At 46.4% G+C, this 20805-nt stretch overlaps 1 protein-coding gene across 1 annotated transcript in view; it reads left to right on the top strand.

Annotated features, from left to right (window-relative positions):
• Positions 1-402: 402 nt before the first annotated feature.
• VPS35L (VPS35 endosomal protein sorting factor like) overlaps positions 403-20805 on the top strand; it is a 110596-nt gene continuing 90193 nt past the window's right edge. The window contains exons 1-6 of the mRNA XM_019494745.2: positions 403-497; positions 6675-6774; positions 8118-8285; positions 8790-8912; positions 9336-9360; positions 12238-12314. Coding sequence (XP_019350290.1) covers positions 481-497; positions 6675-6774; positions 8118-8285; positions 8790-8912; positions 9336-9360; positions 12238-12314 — 510 coding nt within the window. The 5' untranslated portion in view covers positions 403-480. The remainder of the gene's footprint in view (positions 498-6674; positions 6775-8117; positions 8286-8789; positions 8913-9335; positions 9361-12237; positions 12315-20805) is intronic.

Raw genomic sequence — 20805 nt, forward strand, 5'->3', positions numbered from 1 at the left:
CAAGTGAGAGAGGACTAGCAGGGGAAAAACAAAGGCTGGTCGTGCCCAGGGCTGTTGGTTGTAGCCACTTGGTCCAAGGACATGGGCGGACATATTGTTTGGGGAAACGTGGTATCTCTTATTAGACCAACTACAGTTGGAAGCATTGTTCTGGGCAAGCTTTGGGGCACCTGCTTGTGCCCAGGTCACTCTCCCTTTCCGCACCTCTCGCTGCCCCCCGCCCCTGGAGACTCCATGGACCGGGGGTCTGGCCCTCCGGCGGGCACCACGCGCCCAAACCCCCTTCTTCGGGTGAAGGCGGAGGCCCCACACGGCGGGTTCGAACAGCCTCTTCCGCGGCAGGAAGCGGGTAAGTGGCGTCACACGGACGCCCGAGGCGCCCCGCGCGGCAGGCTCGTGCCCTTCACAATCATGGCCGCGCCGGCGTCAGGGCGGGGCGGTGAAAGGCCGGGCCTGGGCGTCACATGACAAGGCGGCAAGATGGCGGCCTTCCCTTGGTAAGCCCGAGGCGGGGGGCGCTCGGTGTGGAGACGGGGTTACTTCTTCCCCGGTGTTGCGTGGCCCTTCTCCGGCTCCGTGGCGGCCTGGCCACCCGGTGCCATGTCCCGCAGCCTCTGCCGCGCGGGGCCGAGGGCGGTTGAACGTCCTGGCTGTCCCGAGAGGGAGAAATCGGGCTCTGGGGCTCCGCCTGGCCCCGGCCCCAAGGGGCCTTGTGATCCGGTGGTTTTCTCCTGAGAAGATCAATAAAGCATGCGCTGCCCCCGCAGCCCCTGTGGTCATGCCGTACAGAGACCCCCGAGCACAGTGGGAGCACGGACACGTTGTTTTCATTTCCCCCCTCAGCCTTGTTCCCCCCTAGGGCCTTCGGCCCCTCACAGCGGTGGGGGAGGCTGTCCAGGCTCCTCCTGAGGCGACTGAAGGAGCAGTGTGTAGACACCAAGCAAATGCAGACCTTTGCAAATGGGAGGTTTTGAAAAGAAGAGAAGCAGGAGAAGGTTTCAGGTGGCGGAGGCGAGGGGCTGGGGTGGTGGGTAGAGAGGTGGCGCAGTGCATGCCTTGCCTTGGTCGGTCCGTGGGGCAGTGGTGGGCTTGACTCCTAGTAACTCCCTGAGATCTCGTGGTGGCCGGAGGGAGCCGTAGAAAGACGTGTTGAAGGCGTACCTTAGAAAAGGGATGCCGGCACGAGAGCTGGCTGCTACTGACTCCAATTGCAGCCTCGACCAAGTGGCAGCCCAGTTTGGGGTGAAGCGTCTTGTCTCGAAGCAGAGAAGAGCGAGCGGAGGAAGGGAAAGGAGAGGAATCCCAGCCCACAGCCTACTCTCCCCTGTGGAAGGACCCACAGCTGGTGTGGATGGATCGGCGGCTCAAAGATGATGAGTCTCAAGTCATCTCCAGACCCATGAATGGGTAGAGATCATCCCTGAGTCAAGACATTACTGACAAGTTGTTGGCTTTACATGCAGTCTGAAAGGTTTCCACCTCCCCCACAGTCTGGGCATAGGAAGCATTCTTTATACCGTTATTCTGCAGGCCATTCTGTGTGCTTTTATACATATCACAGCTTGCGAAAGCTTGCATAAGTGCCCAACTTGCTACACAAGTGGACTCCAAGTGTCCAAGGGACTATACACCTGTGAGTCTTTGCAGTATTGAGTCCTAAAGCTGAACATTGGTAGAATAGATACTATGGCTGCAAAGTGTGTTTGGAAATGCAAGTTAGAAGAAAAGTTAATTCACATGAGCATTAAAAAGACTTCCTGTGGTCAGTTTTTCTTATGAGCTGTCTTTAAGGAAAGCACGAATAGTGTTTTAGTGATCTAGACTTGGATCCAATTTCTGTGTTTAGGAATTTGCTATACTGTACACTACTTTTTTTGAGAGAGAGAGAGAGGATGAGAGAAACAAGGAATTTCACTCCTGTTTTTGTCCGGTGGATGGCACTGTTGGTTCACATCAAGTTGCAAATTCTGTTTCTGTAGCAATAAGATGTTTTATAGCTCAGGGAAACTGCGGAAGATATAGGTTGCACAGTACAGTATTTATTATAGTAAAGGAAATGATTATTTTATCTTTTGATTGGGTAAAGGAAGATATGTGCACTGACTGCTTCTGTCCTTTCAAAAAATTACGTTTGCTCACAAAAAATGAACTTCCCAGTTTTGAAATATCTGCTCACAGTGTTTAGTCCCTTAAATGGTAAATCATTTTTATTTAATTTCAGATTGAAACAGCTTTTTTAATGAAGGAGTAAAAAGAACTACTCAAGTCTGCAGTTTATACAACTATTATAAAATTACAGAGAATTTTTTTTTAAATAGTCATGGTTGACTGAATTACACCAAGCTTCAGTCTGAAATTATAGTGCTTATCCAGATACCTTTAAACAGTGTTAATTACTTTTAAAATGCATTTTTATAAATATTATGAGCAGGGAAAGAATATCAGGCATTTAGCTTCGGTTTAGAAATACCCATTAGTGCCTTTTATGATATGTTCTTGAAGCTCTTTTTGTTCGTACTGATAGAATACTCATTTAGTTAGAATTTTGTTAGCATTTAATTATAGACCTTTATTGGGATACTTTAAAAGCTAAGCCATAAAATAAGTCTTGGATCTTGGCAGAAGAATACCTAATTTTGTGGAAACAGCTGCAAAGCAAGCTATTTTAAAGTAACAGTCAGATTAAAAAAAAAGATACAGACCTAATGGATTGCAAATGTTAAAAGTAACACTGTTTTTGTTTAAAAGCTACAAATTTAAGAAATCAATATGATTCTTTTAATTTTTTGCTTACGTTCTTGGTTTAGATGAGAGTTGTCAGATTAACCAATTTCACTTTCGGGTTTTTGTGTGCTGGCATAACACTGCAAGGAAGGTTAATTTTAGTTAAAAAAAATATTTTCAGTAGATCCTGTAAAGAGGATACATCTGTCAACTAAACTTAAGGTCAACTTTGACCTGGAAATGACTGTCCTAAAATGGAATGTGTTTCTCTTAGGGGTTGAGCTGCAGTGCTCCAGTACTTTTTCTCTTATCCTTTTTTCCTACCCACTGTATGGGGTAAAATCTCTTGCAGATAGATGCACAGATAGAAGAGACGATTCTTGTATTTTATTATGATTGTAGGTGCATCATGCATAGAGGAATGCATTACTACCTAGGAATATTATGACTGTGTTGCCTGCTAATAAATGAAATAGATGAGGGTCATTTTTAAATTCTGTCATTTTTACTTGGTGGTCACAATCTGCTCATTCTGAGAAGTGGTTTGCTTTCTGATTTCTAGTTGGGATCATTTAAACAAGAACACTAACCCAAGCTATATAGCCCAGTAGTTATTGTGAAAATGGGCAATCAGAAGATACAAGTGCTTGTTGAATGTGGCTAAATGTGCCTTGTCCAGGAATGAGGAACTGACTGGCATGTAGTATAGATTAATAATGTATAATACTTAGACTGGGGGATTTAGAGAAACATAAATCTCTGGCTTCCTATGACAGACAAGACAAGATAATGATATTGCTAGAGGAAAATACATAGTGTAAGAGAGAGATATAATGGCTGGTATATAAAGCACTGTAGTGTTTAGTTAAGTACAACCATTGTTAAAATAGTCAGAAGTAAAATTCAAATCAGCTGTATGCTGAACTGGATTTCAGACCATAATTAAAAATAAATGGAGACCATCTTCATTGGTCTAAAAGGAATTTGTATTAAAATTAAAATTCAGATTATGAAAGTGATTAATTAAAAAAAAATACGGACTGAAAATAGAGTCCAGTGTCATAATTTGCCTCATCTGAGAAATACCAGATTTTAATATAACTATAAAAACCCAGCAAATTCTAAGTTAAGGCTGGGATTCTTTACCTCTCTTTTCATAGTGGTTTTCTCCAGTATGTGTTGTGTAAATATAATTATCTGTTGCTTTCAATGTACAAACAGTCTTTAGTGCGCTCATTTCTAACTTGTCCATTATTATATTCTGAATATTTACTTAAATCTGTTCTATTAGAGGGACCCCTTCCTCTTAATTGTTTTTCCTTGTTTCTTCTTGCATAGACAGACAGCAAGTAGTGGAAGAGGTCCCGCCTATCCTAGAATAATATTAAAGTGTGGTGACATATCACGTAATGTGTCCTGAAGACACTGGCTTAGTTTGATGCCTGGGGAAGATGGCTTTGTTGCTATGGGCTTCTCTACCTCAGTAGTGTAACTAAGGGTGGGGGGGAAGGTTTGTGTCTCCTTCCCCGCCCCCCCAGCAACCATTGTAGCTGAGGCTGCCTGCAGCTGCAGTTGCCCTGTTACAACTCTGATCTACCTTTTTTCTTCTTCAGTGTATAAAAACAAAAAATTATTGCGAAACATCTTCAACTGTTCCCTAATATTAATTACCTTTATAAGTTGTTATGTTTACTTGCACAAAAAAGTTGTATTTTTGAAAAATGCATACAGGCTCAAATAGATTCCTTCTCATCGGGCATAGGTTCACTGGTGGTTTAGTGAAACTGGCATGCCTTCAGCTGTCAGAGATGTCTTTTTTCACTGGTAATTTAAAAAACCCTCTAAATGAGATGGAATGGAAATGCTGACAAACCTGTAACTATAACTGGGAAATAGAAATGTTTTAATTAGGAGCCAATAAAGAGTTTGGGTGAAAGTTTTTCATACAAATGCTAATTAACCTATGAGGCAAGTGAACAAGGAGAATCACTGAAGCATGGAACAATAGTAAATTCAAGAGAATATTCATGCTAGAGAAGGCACGAAACCAGAGATTAAGAAAACAAAAAGAGCAGGCATGTGGGCTTCACTGCAGTCTCTTTCTTTTTCTGCTTGTATCTCATTAGGCTTCAAGGCTTCTTCAATGAGCAATACAGCTATAACACGCTATTCTAATTTCTTTTTGCAGAATTGCAATAGCAAGAGTGCCACAAGGGTCTATCAGATAAATAGTAGACTGATTCTCCTCCCCCCTCCCGCCCCCGGAAGGATTACTGCCAAGGGCAGAGAATATAGGGGAATTTGAGTTTTTTTCCTTGTGCTTGGATTTTATTTTTTAAAGATTTTTTTTCTCCCCTGTTGCTTTCCCATCTATAGATTCAGGTCCTGTCTAGGGTTAGAACATTTTGACTGAAGAACAATTGTAGTGGAGGCATCATAAGAATCAAGAAAATGAAAGTTGAGAGGAGATGGGATTTTTAGTTGCTTTTCCAAACTCTTCGGGTAGGATCTTCAAACATACCCTGTTCTCTTTTAGGTACATTGTTCTCGACAGAAGTTGCTGAGTGCTTAGCTTTCCTAAATAGGAGTTGAGCCTTTTTAAAAAATCTGACACACTGTAGTTTTACTTTAATGACTGGTATTCTGGATAAAGGAAGCCTTTATTCTGTACTTTTGTTCCTTCCATTAAGACTCTGGAGGTCTTAGAGCACCTTCCTGAGAAGTTCTTCTGCAATAAAATAGGGAAGCTCACTGAGGCATTTCTGATGTTTCTGTTTTTAATCTTGGAAATACCTTCAAGGCATGATTTGGGGGTGGGGGAAGGAGAAAGAAAACTCTCTATTTTCACACATTGTACTGGTAGATGCCTTGATCCTTTCCTAGATCACCAATCCCATTGTTGCCACTGCTGGTGGAATTGACCCTGCAGTTTGGCCAGAATGCCTAGTAGAGGGATCCTTTCAGGTTATAGTTCAACTACAATCCAGAGGCTTGACTGCATCTCACACAGGGACACTCAAGCTAGTTTAAGCTAGTATTTGCCCAGGGTCTTTGGGGAATTTTGAAGTCTGTACTGATCCTCATGCAGTCAATGGCTATGTGGTTATAAGTACCTGAGTACAACTTTGTTGGTACAGCTTGTAGCTAGACATCTGGATTGTACTGCAGATGCACTATAAAGTTCATGGTGCTTCTGTGAGATGGGTAAAAGAGTTATGGAAGCTGACTGGCTGCAGAGACCTAGAGCTAGACACAAATCAAGAAACTTTACTTCCAGTTCAGTGCTTAATGACTAGACCACATTTTCTTCAGCAAAAGGGTTTTCATTTGATGTGTTGCATTGTTTGCAGATACATGTTGAGTTTTATAAATATAGATCTTAAATCTGGTTTGTAGATCTTTACAGAGCTAGTTATGGAAACTGCAGTTCTCCTCTGTTTTAATAGTACTCCTAAAGGAGCAGTTTATTGTTCACTACAACTAGAAATATTACAGGAAATCAGGTTTAATAATTAGGTGTTAGATTGAGAGAAATACCTTTTGTTAAAATGACTGATAAAGTGAGTGACTACTGCTGCTAAATCTTTAAGGCAAAAGCATTTTGTTTCAAGGGCTTTATCCATGTTGTTTTGAGACCAAACCTTTTTTAGTTATGGAGGGAAGTCACTGTCTTGACACTAGACTGTCAATTATAAATAAAAACTACAAAAAAGAAAACTTGTCATAATGTATTTAATTGAATTTTTTAATTTCAATAAGAGGAAGGCTGTAATTCAGTGACACTTCTTATGCTTGCATTGCTGATTATTTGCTGATGGTTTTCTTTCCTCTCTTATTAGCAGGCCATTGTGACATTATCTATACCTATACACATATTTGGGTACATATATACATACTTATGAGAATGTAAATAAACATGTATAAACGTCCTTTATTCTCTTTGTATTAAGGCATGCAAGAATTAGGAATTATGCAACAGAGTTTGAATCATGCAGACTGGAAGCTGTTTCCCTGGAATTTGGGGACTATCATCCACTAAAACCTATTACAGTAAGTTTCCTCTTGTGTCTTTCATAAAAATGTCCCTGGAAAGTAAAAACAACTGTCCTGGCAACTGCTGGCCTTGAAACAAACTGAGTTGCTGCTGAATTTGGTGGAAGACACTGTTGTTTGCAACTGGTTGTAGTGCCAATGAAGTATGATAGGGATATTCCAGTAGTTTGTAGCCCCTCTGTGTTTGAATTACCATGGTTTGATTTTGCTATTCATACAGATCATAAGTTTGTTTGCTTACATTAGATGACTGTGTTATTTGCCAAAAACGTCTCTGTAACAATGGTAGATAGTTTTTCTTAGAAAAATTCTGTCCTGCAGAGCTTAGAGATACCAAATATTTTGATAAAATCTAAAAGATAAGATTAGGACCAAATCATGTTATCAATGAATAATTGCTGGATGCATAACTTTTTGTTTGTTTCTTAGGTCGTTTCCAAACCAGCTGTATGTATTTTAAAAACACTTTGTAGACTTTTAGGGATGTACCTGGGGCTCTGTGAAACTCCCAAAAGATAAACTAACCTCTTTAGAACAGAGACCTTAACTCATAATGATTATGATAGATGGACAGCAGCTCTTGTTTGAGAAGCTGAGTAGCAAGATATTCACAGAAGATCTGCTTAAAAGGAGGAGTTTTGAAGGTTGGATTTGAAAGGAAAGGACAGCTGATGCACAAAAAGTTTGAGGGTGTACCAATCCTAAGGAGTATACTGGAAAAATGGGCAGAGCTGTGTGTAGGAGAATTTGGAGAACAGGCTGGAAAGAAAAGTGCGAAAAGAATAATTAGTTGGTGGGAGAACAATAGAAGGGAAAGAAGTAAGATTATATTGACTGTTCTATAGTCCATGAGTTTGCAAAAATCAGTCATTGAAATGTTTTCAGAGTGTCTCTTGCCGCAGAGGGAAAAAGGTTTTATGATGTGTATGAGTGTGGCATGTCTAGTGTACAGTTTCTTGCTTCTAGGAAAGCTGCTGTTTGGATAATCCTTGTTCTTATTATTAGAGGATATGAATACAGGCACTCCTCACTTAACGACCGAGTTCCGTTCCTGCGACTAGGTCGTTAAGCGAATTGGTCGATAAGCGAGGAGCCGCCCCTTGATACTGCGTGCCTTGGCTTGAGATGCCGCGCTGCCGTTTCCACAATACGTTTCGTACAATACCGACTGCTCGGAGAGCTGGTCGTAAGTCCGCGCGGTCATTAAACAGGTAGGTCGTTAAGTGAGGAGTACCTGTATACAGTCTGAGGGGGGAAAAAACTTTTTATATTTTTAATTTTTAACTTTTAACTTTTTAATTTTTATATTTATAATTATATTTATAATTGATCTTCCTCAGGTTACTGAATCCAAGACCAAGAAAATGAGTCGGAAAGGAAGCACTTCCTCTACCTCCTCCTCGTCTTCCAGTTCAGTGATGGATCCACTGAGCAGCGTGCTGGATGGAACTGATCCCTTGTCATTATTTGCAGCAACAGCAGATCCAGTGACAGCTGCAGCTAATTTGGTAATATGGGAGTGTGGTTACCTTAACTAAACTAACAAAGACGAAAGTAGAACTCCGCTTTTTGTGCCAGAACTTACAAGAGTTATTTTAGTTTATAATTTACCATATTAACTTATTGGAATACTTCTGTTTACTTGCTTTCTTTTTCAATAACTTGGGTAATATGTAGGGTGATGGAGTGACATTAAAAACTAGTTGGTTCAGTGTCATGAACTTTCATAGGCGACAGTCTACTTTGTCAGATGTTATCTATGAAAGCTCATGTCTCTCTGAATCAGTTAGTCCCCGAGCTGACACCCTGTTTTACATTTTGGCTGATTTGAGACTGACATGGCTAATGGCCTCTGTGCTCTTTGGTAATATTGATCTCTTGTATTATAAACTGATGGAAGGTTTAGTGACAGCACAAAATATGATAGGTCTTAAAAAGTTTTAGTTTACTTACCCTTCCTTTTACATATACATTGGAAAATAACATTGTTTATACTCCTCCCTTCTTCCAAGGATAGTACACGAAAGAAACGAGATAAAGAGGACCATTTGGCTGTAGGCAGTGACTTTGAACCATGGTCAAGCAAGCGTGGTGAAATCCTTGCTAGATACACAACAACTGAAAAACTCTCCATTGTAAGTGAACTTTTATTGCTTTTTGTATAAAATCTTCATAGATTGTGGGTTCTGTTTGATTACTGTAGAAGACTACTTTGTGACTAGTTATTGAAGAAACGTATGTCCTTTAATTTTCACTACTCATGTAGTGGCAAAAGATACCATCAGCAGTTCTTTCAAATATTCAGGGTAGAGTTTTAGCTGTTCTCTATACTGTGTTGTACTTCAGTTTTAGGCTGAACCCAAAAGTGTGTTAATCACTTACCTGAAAAAAACTCAGAGATGTAGTGGCTTTGAAGAACTTAGCAGTCATATTTTAATCTGTAAATTAGTAGAAATATAAAGGGCAGTGTTGAAATGAGCCTGTGTTCTTGGAATATTTACAAATAAGTTAATAGTTTGTAAATACATGCCTTCTAAAATGCTGTTGTTTCTCTGCAGAATCTTTATATGGGGTCTGAAAAAGGTGAGTAGTTACTCTATCAAATGGTATGGGAAGTGGAACTTTTTAAAGGAGAAAATGCATGGCAAAGTATGGTGTAGACTTGCATTCAAATTAAAATTTTCCCTAGTTGTGAACTATGTATGCATCTACATTGTCTAATGGGGCTAAAGCCAGATTTATTGCATATTTGTTGGCTGACTGGGATGTGATTATGTGCTGTTGGGGGGAAAAAAATCTAGGGATCTTGTACTTTATTTTGTGGCTTAAATATCTGGACAGTTTCTCCCATTCCAAAGCCCCCAAATTGCACGATAACTTGGTGTTAAGCTTGTCTCTATTTTTCCTGCTTGTCAGGAGGGAATGAGAGAGAAGTCTTTTGCATAGCTGATCAATCATTCTTTCTGCCTGAACACAAATCATTGAATTGGGTCTTGTATACCACTAGTCCAGGGGTCGGCAACCTATGGCACGTGTGCCAAAGGTGGCACGTGGCATGCTTTTGATTGGCATGCAGACTGCTCCTGCCCTGAGGGGCGGGAAGTGCTGTGCCCAGATGGAGCAGCACATGGCTGCCTGGGAGCAGCCTTGTACTGCCACTGACACCAGCCAGGTAAGAGCTCCTTGGGCCCCAGACCCAGTCTGGCACCACCACCAGCTCCTGCCAAGTGCTGCCTCCTTGCCGAAGGCTGTCAATGCCCCGGTGGCCCTGGCCCCAAGACCCTGCTGCCAGCAGGCCCTGGCCCTGTCTGAGCCTGGCCCCAACTGGCATTACCACAGCTGCTGGCCCCAGCCCAGTGCCACTGCCAGGCCAGGGCCAGGGCCTGCGCAGGCCCTGGCCACATGCTGCCACTGGCAGCACGTAGCCAGGGCCGTCGGCAAAGCTGGAATGGGGCCGGGTCCAGAACGGACCCCAGGCACATCCTGACGCTGCCGATGGCCCTGGCCCAGCAGTGGCACTGTGCTGGGGCCAGCAGCGGTGGTGGTGCTGAGGGCTGGGCTCGCCGGCAGCTGGCACCACCACAGTGACTGGGACCTGGCCCAGTGTGGCTCCAGCTGGCTGCCAGGGTGGTCGGCAGTGCCAGGATGGGGCTGGGACCTGAGCAGGTCCACGGCCCTGGCTCCATCCCCGCCATGGCTGGGACCACCACTGCCGCCTGCCCCAGCCTAGTGTTGCTGCTGGGCCAGACATCGACCATGGTGCTGGCTGGGGCCATTGGCAGTGCTGGGATGGGGCCAAGCCCTGTGCGGGCCCTGGCCCCGGTCCCATCCCGGCACTGCTGATGGCCCTGACAGTGGCGGTGGTGAGGGCTGGGGCCAGGCCCACCGGCAGTGCCAGGATGGGGCCAGGGCTATGGACCTGCTCTGCTGGGCTGGGGCTGTCGGCAGTGCTGGGATGGGGCCGGGGCCTGCGCGGGGCTGGGGCTGTGGACCTGCTCAGGCCCTGGCCCTATCCCAGTGCTGCCGAGTGCCCGGGCAGCCAGCTGGGGCCGCGCCGGGCCGGCCCCAGGCCCCAGCCGTGGCGGTGATGCCAGCTGCCGGTGGGCCTGGCCCCAGCCCCCACCACTGCCACCACCAGTCCCAGCACAGTGCAGCTGTGGGGCTGGGGCCGTTGGTAGTGTCAGGTTGGGGCTGGGGCCAGGGCCAGCACAGGACTTGGCCCCATCCTGGCCTTGCCGACAGCCCCAGCCACGTGCTGCTGGCGAGTCCCAGCCCTGTGTGGGCCTAGCCCCAGCCGGCATCACCACCGCCGCCTACTCCAGCCCTGCGCTGTCCTAGCCTCAGCCTGGTTCTGCTGCCAGCCCCATCCTGGCACTGGTGACAGCCTAGCTGCAGCTCCAGTCCCGTGCTACTGTGGTGCCCAGCCCCATGCTGCTGGTGGGCCCTGGCTCCAGCTCCAGCCCCACGCTGCCCATGGCCAGGCTCCAGCCCCAGTCCCCTGTTGCCTGTGGGCCCTGGCCCCAGCCCCACACTGCCGGGCGGCCCTGGCCCCAGCCCCATGCTGGCCCCGGCCCCGGTCCCGGCCCCAATGGGTGCAGTGCCCGCACCTGCTGTTTTTCTGGAGCCCAGACAGCTGGGGCAGGGAGGCAGCAGCTGTTTGCAGTTTCCCGGCTGCAGCTGGTTCAGGTTCTGGGTAGCTGCTGATAGCCATGGAGCCTGGGCTGGGGGGGCAAGGGGCAGCAGGGCTGGGGGTCAGGGGCAGCCTGGCCACAAGCAGGGCATCCTGCCATGTACCCCCTGCCCTCATTTTGTTTTTTGGCATGCTGGCACTCTGGCACCTTCCGAGATAGGCATTGTGTTTTTTTTCGGCACTCTGGCCAAAATACATTGCCTACCCCTGCACTAGTCTCTCTCTATACCGCTAGTCTCTTTTAGTAATTGACTCTTGTATACCAAAATATTACTTGTCTGTTGCAATATTTTAATCGCATTCCTAGTGGGAAAAGCTGTGAATGTTGGCATAAGTAGTAGTGTGAATGTATATAGTAAGTGGGAACCTTGGAATGAATACATGTCAATATGAAGGAGCTGAAAGTTTGTCTCATCAGCAGAGCCTGAAAGGGAAGCATAGAACCTGATTCTTTCAAATCAGGCTTCCATTTCTCCAGTTGCCAAACTGGTGCAACTACTATGAATTGTACAAGGTAAAAAAGTGAATGCATTCTTAGCTGGATTCAGATTTGTGCATGCAGGATTGCAGGTCTTGTTTGTTGAAAATTATGCCACTAGTCTCTGTTAGTAGCAATTAGGTAGGCGCCTTATGTGGTTGAGCCACTATTTTTATTATGAATGCCGCTTGCTTGTTTAAGTCTGACTCACACCCTCTCTTCCCCCCAAGTCTTGTATAGTCAAAGTGTTTAAAAACTTTAAGGACTCAAACATATAAATTATTACTCATAGGCAAAGTTACAACTCCTGGCTCAGCAGTTTCTGAGAAGGTACGAACGAGGCTAGAAGAGCTGGATGACCTTGAAGAGGTGAGCAAGATTTTTGTTCAGGGAATGTCTCCATTTTAAAAGAAAAAAGGATAAAACATCTGTAAAAGTAAAATAATTTAAAAAACTTTCTGACCTATCCTAAAGGCCATGATTCTGTACGCATTGATGTGCTGGTGCTTAAACTTTCAATAGGACTAATTTTGTGGATGAAGTTAAACCTGTATGTGATGGCAAGATTGAGGCCCACTTGTTTTTAGTCTCATTGGAAACCAGTACCAAAAGGAAGAGAGTGTGCAGGCTCCGTATAGTGCATCTCCCTATCTATTATAGTAAATTTGATTAGACTAACAGCATCTGACTTCTTTATTACATCTTTGTCCCAGAGACTGACAGCTCTTCTAAATAAGCCCTGATTCAGTCAGATATTTTTGAGCACTGTTTAAAGTTAAACAATTTATGTGGTCCACTGAAATCATGCTTATGTGCCTTACTGTACTGGGGCATGAGATGGTCAGGACAGCTGTTAGAATAGTTTAGAAAGGAATTCTTTAATTCTGCTGAAGTAGGGTATTTCTGTATTGTCTTCTGTATTTCTGTCCTGTTGTTTTAAGGCTTCCATGCTTGGGTTCTGAACATCAGCTTGGATTTCATGTTTCTCACAATCATGCACTAGGTTCACGTTGCAAAATTGGTTTCTCAAAAATGTAATTACATGTAGGCTAGGTACTGTTAGTGGAGGGATAACGGCATGCACCAGAAATGTAAAGGAACAGTGGCTGATGGATTTAATCTCTTCATCTGTCAGTTTATTTTACTGGTGCTTGTCCATAGGACTGGAAGGAAACCCCTGCATCACCAAGCCCAGTCCCCTGGTGTTGTAGGCAGTGACAGCAGATTGTCCTGCTTATAAACTGAGCAAAGACTATTTTAAAAGTAGCTTCTTCTGCCTCACTGCTGCTATGAGAAGACTGTTCCAGAACACAGATGCTTGGATGGTTAGAAACCATATAATTATTGGCCAAAATGTATTCATGGCTCATTTTAATATCCACCTGCTTATGTGCCAACATTGTCCTTTAGCTTGAACAGCTTGACTACTCCATGTTTATACTTCCTCTGCTCCTCATGTATTCCTGATACCTACACCTATATCATCATCACCTACTGTAGTTCTGACTTGACAGAATTTAGGCTTGCTTTTTATTTTTCACAAATGAATAGTTGTGAAGTTGGCTCTTAGTTTGTGGCAGTAACTCTTGCTCTAGTCTAGCACACCATTGTATGTTACACTTTGATTTTTGGTTAAGCAGCCATCTAATTTATAATTAGTGGTATTAAGATGGAAAGGAACTTGTGCATTACAGGATTGCAGACTAGTTGTCTGTCTTGTCCTCAAAGTAACCAAGAGATATTTTGGGTGCCTGTACACATGCAGTGAGGCTTCTCCAAAGCACTGTAGAGTCATAGATACATAGAAGCAGGGTCAGAAGGGACCTTGTAGATCATCAAGTCTGACCCCCGGCCCTGGGCAGGGGAGAAAACTGGGCTCAAATGACCCCAGCCAGGTAGGTGTCAAGCCTCCTCTTAAAGACCTCCAGGGTAGGAGCCATCACCACTTCCCTTGGAAGTTGGTTCCAGATCCTAGCCGCCCTGACTGTGAAGTAGTGCCTTCGGATGTCTAGTCTAAACCTACTCTCTAACAATTTGTGGCCGTTATTCCTTGTTACCCCGGGGGGCGCTAGGGGGAACAGGGTCTCTCCCAAACCCCTCTGGTCCCCCCTGGTGAGTTTATAGACGGCCACCAGGTCCCCCCTCCGCCTTCTCTTGCAAAGGCTGAACAGGTGAAGGTCCTGTAGCCTCTCTCCTTAGGGTCTGCCCTGCTGTCCCCGGATCATGCGGGTGGCCCTCCTCTGGACCCTCTCAGTGCTGTCCACATCCTTCCTGAAGTGCGGTGCTCAGAACTGGACACTACTCCAACCGCAGCCTGACCAGTGTTGCATAGAGGGGGAGGATCACCTCCTTGGCCCTGCTTGAGATGCATCTGTGGATGCATGATAAGGTACAGTTAGCCCTACTGACCATGACCTCGCAATGTCGGCCCATGTTCGTCTTGGAGTCAATAATGACTCTAAGATCTCTTTATGCCACAGTGCTCTCGAGAAGGGAGTTTCCCAGCTTATAAGCGTGCTGATGGTTCCCACTGCCCAAGTGCAGCACCCTGCACTTGTCAGTATTGAAACCCATCCTATTTTCATTAGCCCACCCCTCTAACCTGTCCAGGTCCTGCTGTAATCTGTCCTTCCCTACTAGCATGCCCACCTCACCCCAAATCTTGGTATCATCAGCAAATTTAAACAGGCTGCTTTTTACCCCATCGTTCAAGTCACTAATAAAGAAATTGAACAGTGCAGGCCCAAGGACCAAGCCCTGGGGGACTCCACTGCCACTTCCCTCCAAGTCAAAAAAGACCCATCCACCACTACCCTCTGAGTATGACCCTTCAGCCAATTTGCAATCCATCTGACTGTGTAGGCATCAATGTCATAGTCACTTAGTTTTTTGATGAGAATGGGGTGGGAGACAGTGTCAAAGGCCTTACTGAAGTCCAGAAAGACTACATCTACCGCGACACTTGCGTCCAATGCTTTTGTGACCTGATTGTGGAAGGCAATCAGGTTTGTTTGACAGGACCTGCCCCTAATGAAACTGTGCTGGTTGCCCTTGAGCATCATCCCTGCTGCTGGCCCATCACAGATGTGCTCCTTGATCTTTTCAAAGAGTTTCCCCAGGACTGAAGTAAGACTAATGGGCCTATAGTTGCACGGGTCCTTCCTCTTCCCTTTTTTGAAGATGGGAACCACGTTGGCTTTCTTCCAGTCATCTGGCACCTAGCCAGAGCACCACAAGTGCTCGTAAAGCCATGTCAGGGGCCCTGCAATAACCCCTGCCAATTCCCTCAACACCCTGGGGTGGAGAGCATCTGGACCTGCCGATTTGAACGTGTCCAGCCCCTCCAGAAGCTCTCTAACCCGGTCCTCCCCAACCTTAGGCCTGTCGGCGTTTTTCCTGAGTCTGTCTGGAATCTTGGTCGGGGAGTCCTGGTCCCTGCGCAAGAAAATGGAGGTGAATAATTTGTTGAAGAGGTCTGCTTTCTCCTCTGGTGCAACCACCAGATTGCCAAGCATATCTTGCAGGGGCCCCACATTTCCCGGTGCCTTCTTCATTCTCTCTGTATATTTAAAAAAAGACTTTTTATTATCTTTGAGCCTTGGCGCTAGCCCTAGCTCCGTATCTGCTTTAGCTTTTCTAACAGCCCCCCTACAGACCTGAGCGGTGGAGGTATACTCCTCTTTGGTGATAGCCTCTCCCTTCCACCAGGTGTACGCCTCCTTTTTGGCAATCAGGCATTCACGAATGCCCTTGGTGAGCCAGGGGGGCTTTTGGGCACTCTTGCCCCCCTTGCTTCCTTTTGGGATTGTCACCCCTTGGGCCCTGAGTATCGTCTCCTTAAGGAACGACCACTCCTCTTCGGCACCAAGTTCCCCTACTCTCGAGGACCCCAGCACCTCTCCCACTAATCTCAACTCATTGAAGTTGGCCCTCTTAAAGTCTAGGGCTACTGCCTTGCTGCAGGACCTTGGCACCCTGCGTTGGATGGTGAATTCCAGCAAGCGATGATTGCTATCGCCCAGGTGGTCGAGGACCTGGAGCCGTCTTACCAGGTCATCGCCTGTGCCCAGGACCAGGTCCAGCAGGGCATTCCCTCTGGTAGGACTGTGCACCTCCTGGGTTAAGTGGAGGTCCTGTATCTCAGCCAGGAACCTCCGTGAGTGGTCTGACCTGGCTGACTGCTCCTCCCAGCAGATGTCCAGGTAATTTAGATCACCCATGACAACTACATCCCTTGCCTTAAGTGCAAGCTGACCCGAGAATTTGTGGTCCAGCTCTTCCCCTTGGTTGGGAGGTCTGTAGTAGACCCTCACCGTTAAGTCCCTTTCCCCACGACCCCCCTGTATCCTGACCCAGAGCACTTCAGCCTGCCCCTCCTCTGACCCCATCCTGCTGGTAGAGGATGTGTATTGCTTTTGGATGTAGAGCACCACACCCCTGCCTTTCCTTCCTGTTCTGTCTCTTCTGTAAAGCCTATTGCCCCTAATGTTAACCACCCAGTCATGGGATGAATCCCACCAGGTTTCTGAGAGCCCTGTTATGTCTGGGTTTGAACAGGCTATTCAGAGGGCGAGTTCCTCCTGCTTATTCCCCATACTACGAGCATTTGTATAGAGGCATTTAAGGCCTTGGATTGCTGCGTGTGCCACCCCCTGATTTTCAAGACTATTTGGACCCCTGTTACGTACCTAGGTACTCCTTGCGTATGTCACCTGTCTTGGTCGGGAGGTGTCCTTAAGTTTTCCTGCAGCCCCATCCCCCGGTGAAGCTAGTAATTACAGCAAGGCAGAGCAGACTCAATTAATCATGTCTGCTGCAACATGGTAATTACTGTGCTCCAGCAGACTCCAGTGTCATGTGTATCAGCGTCCCTGCACGGAAAAATGATGGTGGGGGCGCTTTAAAGCTTGTTTGAGGAGCTTTAGTTAAAATGCCCCTGCCGTCATTTTTCAGCACAGAGATGCTGATACATGTGACACTTCTGGCGCTTTCAGGAGAGCAGCTCTTGGAGCCACTCTAATTAAAGCGCTGCCCCACCCCACCTCCCTTCCAGAACACGTGTATAAACACTGTTTTTATAAATTCATAGATTATAAGGCCGAAAGGGACCTCGGAAGATCATCGGTTCCAGCCCCCTGCACCAAGCAGGAAAGATAACTGGTGTCAGTAAGCAAGGTGTCAGTCTAGTCTCCTCTTGAAGATTTCCAGGGTAGCTGATTGCACCGCCTCTGGAGGGGAGCTTATTTCAAAGTCTGGACACCCTGATTGTGAAGAAGGTTTTCTAAATGTTGAGCCTGAATCAATCTTTCAGGCTTTTGTAGCCATTACTCCTGGTTTTCCCTTTGGGTGCCCTGGTGAACAGCTGCTCACCGAGCCCTTGATATACTTCCGTAGTGTGGCAGTAAGCTGCTACCAGGTCCCCTCACAGCCTTCTTTTCCTCAGGCTGAAGAGTCCCAGATCCCTCAGCCTTTCCTTGTATGGCTTGCCTTTTAAGACTCTGATCATACGGGTGGCCCTTCTCTGGACTCTCTCAAGCTTGTCCACATCCTTGTTAAAATGTGGTGCCCAGAACTGGATGCAGTACTCAAGCTGCAGTCTCACCAGTGCTGAGCAGAGTGGAAGAATCACCTCCTTGGCTTTGCTGGAGATGCATCGATTGATGCATGCCAGAGTATTATTTACCCTACTGGCTACAGCTTCTCACTGCTGGCTCATATTCATACTGTGGTCTATTATTACTCCCAGGTCCCTTTTGTTCGTGGTGCTAGTCAGTTTGGTGCTGCCAAGCCTGTAGGTGTGTTGGAGGTTGCTCGTCCTGAGGTGGAGCACTTTACATTTCGCAGCGTTGAACTTCACCAGCTTTCAGTCCGCCCAACTTGCTAGCATGTCTAGGTCTGCCCGTAACTGTAGCCTATCTTCAAGCGTGATCATGCTCCCCTGTAACTTGGTGTCGTCTGTGAACTTGGGCACTGATTTCTTCACCCCCACATCCAAATCATGTTGAAAAGTACTGGACCAAGCACCGACCCCTGCGAGACACTGCTGCCCACTTCTTGCCAGGATGACACAGATCCGTTCACTATGACTCGCTGGGTCCTATCTTGCACCCAGTATCTCACCCACCTGACTGTCTCGGGGTTAAGCAATCCTCCAGTTTTCTCATGAAGACATCAAGGGATACTAGATCAAAGGCCTTTTGGAAGTCTAGGTATTCAGTCTGAAGCTGCTTTCTTGTATCCAAGTGGTGAGTTACCTAGTCATAAAAGGAGATGAGGTTGGTAAGGCAAGACCTGCCCACAGTGAAGCCATCCTGGCTGTCATTCAGAATCTTATCTTTTGCAAGCTTATCGCAGATAGACTCCTCGATGAACTTTTCTAGGATTTTCCCTTGGATGGAAGTTAGGCTGATTGGCCTATAGTTACCTGGGTCCTCCCTCCTGCCCTTCTTGTGGATGGGCACAACATTGGCCCTCTTCCAGTCCTCAGGGACTTCTCCAGAGTGCCACGAGTTGTGGGAGAGTTTCGCCAGGGGTTCCACAGTGACTTCAGCCAGCTCTTTCAGCACTCTTGGATGAAGATCATCTGGTCCAGCTGACTTGTATACATCTAATTTTTTTTAACTGGTCATGTACCAATTCTGCAGCAGTAGTAGGAAAGCAATTACTCCTACCATGCTCATCCTCTACTCTACCTGGCATAGTTTCCCCTTGGTCTGGTGAAAGACTGAGGTGAAGTACTCATGCAGGAGTTCAGTTTTCTCCTGGGTACCAGTAACCAGCTCTCCTGAGTTGTTGAACAATGGCCCCACACTCCCGTTTGTTTTCCTCCTGTTCCCTATATACCTAAAACAAGGACTTCTTGCTGTCCTTGATTCCTGTTGCTAATTTAAGTTTGGTCGCTGCTTTAGTCTGTCTTATCTGTTCCCTGCAAATGCGGGCTGTCATGGAATAGTCCTCCTTGGGGCCTGCCCTGAGCTTCCATTGTTTATAAGCCTCTTTCTTCTTTCTTAAGAGGACCGTGATTTCCCTGTTTAGCCAAGAGGGCTTCCCAGCTCTTCTGTTACCTTTTCTCCGCATGGGAACGGACTTCCTTTGTGCTTCAAGGTTCATGTCCTTAAGGAACAACCACTGTTCGTGCACACATTTCACCTTTGGTTCCCATCCCTGGTCCTGCAGTACTTGCCCTATTAGTGACCTAGGCTTGTTTAAATTTGCATTTTTGAAGTCCAAGACTTCAATCCTGCTATCCAATTTATCTATCTTGCGTCAGACAGTGAACATGATGGTTTCATGGTCGCTGTTGCCCAGACTTCCCTCTATATTTAAGTCAGTCACCAGGTCGTCTCCTTTGGCCAGGACCAAGTCTAGCAGGGCATCACCTCTGGTTGGCTCATGAACCACCTGAGTCAGGAAGAGTTCCTTGACACAGGTCAGGAAAGATCGTGACCGATCCTACTTGGCTGAGTGTTCCTTCCAGGTGATATCTGAATAATTAAAACTGCCCATGACCATGTCATGTGCACTTCTGTCCTCACTCAATTCTCAGGTGAACTCCAGTTCAAGTTCCTGCCCCTGGTTTGGTGGTCTGTAGTATACACCTACAGTTAGGTCTCTTTTGCACCCCCTCCCACCAACTTGATCCAGAGGGTTTCAAGCTGTCCATTTTTGGAGCTGATGTCGACCTCCAAGGAGGTGTATTGCTCTTTCACGTAGAGAGCAATGCCTCTACCTTTCTTCCCCACCCAGTCCCCACCAGGTCTCTGTAATCCTTACTAGGTCATAATGTACACTGGAGAGTAGGAGGGCTATCTCCTTCTGCTTGTTCCCCATGCTCCTGGCGTTAGTATATAGGCACCTGAGTCCTACTGAGGCCCTTGTCTTCCTGTCCTGGTGATGGTGAACTATATTCTCTCAGTTCCTGCAAACATGGCTCTCCCAGTATCCGTATCTACAGGGCTTACTTGTATGTTGGTCCTTGGACATGTTTGAATTTGTGTATCCCCATCCCCTAGCAATCTTAGTTTAAAGCCCTGTCCAGAAGTTCGGCCATCCTGGCTATGAACAGGGTCTTACTTTTCCTCATGAGGTAGATGCTGTCCCTTCCCAGGAGTCCTCTCTCCCTGAAGTGCGTGCTGTGGTCAGGGAATCCGAAGCCTTCTCAGTGGCACCAGCGTTAAAGTCGCCAGTTCACTTCCTCGATGCATCCTTCCCTTCTGGGACCATGGCCTGAAACAGGGAGCACAGAAGACTACCTGAGCCCCCAACCTCTTGAGTCCAGCCCCCAAAGCCCTGTAGTCACTCATGACCTGGTCTTGATTGCTCCTGGCCGTGTCATTAGTTCTGACATGGATAAGGATCTGTGGTAGTCAGAGGCTGGATGAGCCTGGGGATCCTCTCTGCTACATCCCGGATGCAAGCCCCTGGGAGGCAGCATGCCTCACGGGCTAGGGGGTCCAGACAGCAGATGGGTCCCTCAGTGCCCTGCAGGGGTGAGCCTCCTACCACCACCACCTTGCGCCTCCTCTTGGGGGTGGCTGCAAGCTCCTTACCTTCCCCCTCTTCTGTGTGGGGAAGGGAGTGTACCTGTTGTGCAGGGCCAGGGGAGGATTAGCCCTGGCCTTGTGTTTCATGGAGCCTGAGATGACTGTTTTATTTCAGTTGCTGCTTTAATTTAATAGAAAGTGAACCATAACTCTTCATAAAAATGTAGAGGAGTAAAGAATTTCATTTAGAGGAAGTGGCTTAATAGCATGTGGGTCAGTTTAGGTTTGCGTTCTTGAAGTCCGTTTTATTTTTCAAGAGGTTTCGGTTAAGATTAGAGGTGAACCGATATGAGGAAAATTGAGAGTATTAGCAGTCA

This window comes from Alligator mississippiensis, chromosome 13 (assembly GCF_030867095.1).
Source record: "Alligator mississippiensis isolate rAllMis1 chromosome 13, rAllMis1, whole genome shotgun sequence".
NCBI classification, from domain to species: domain Eukaryota; kingdom Metazoa; phylum Chordata; order Crocodylia; family Alligatoridae; genus Alligator; species Alligator mississippiensis.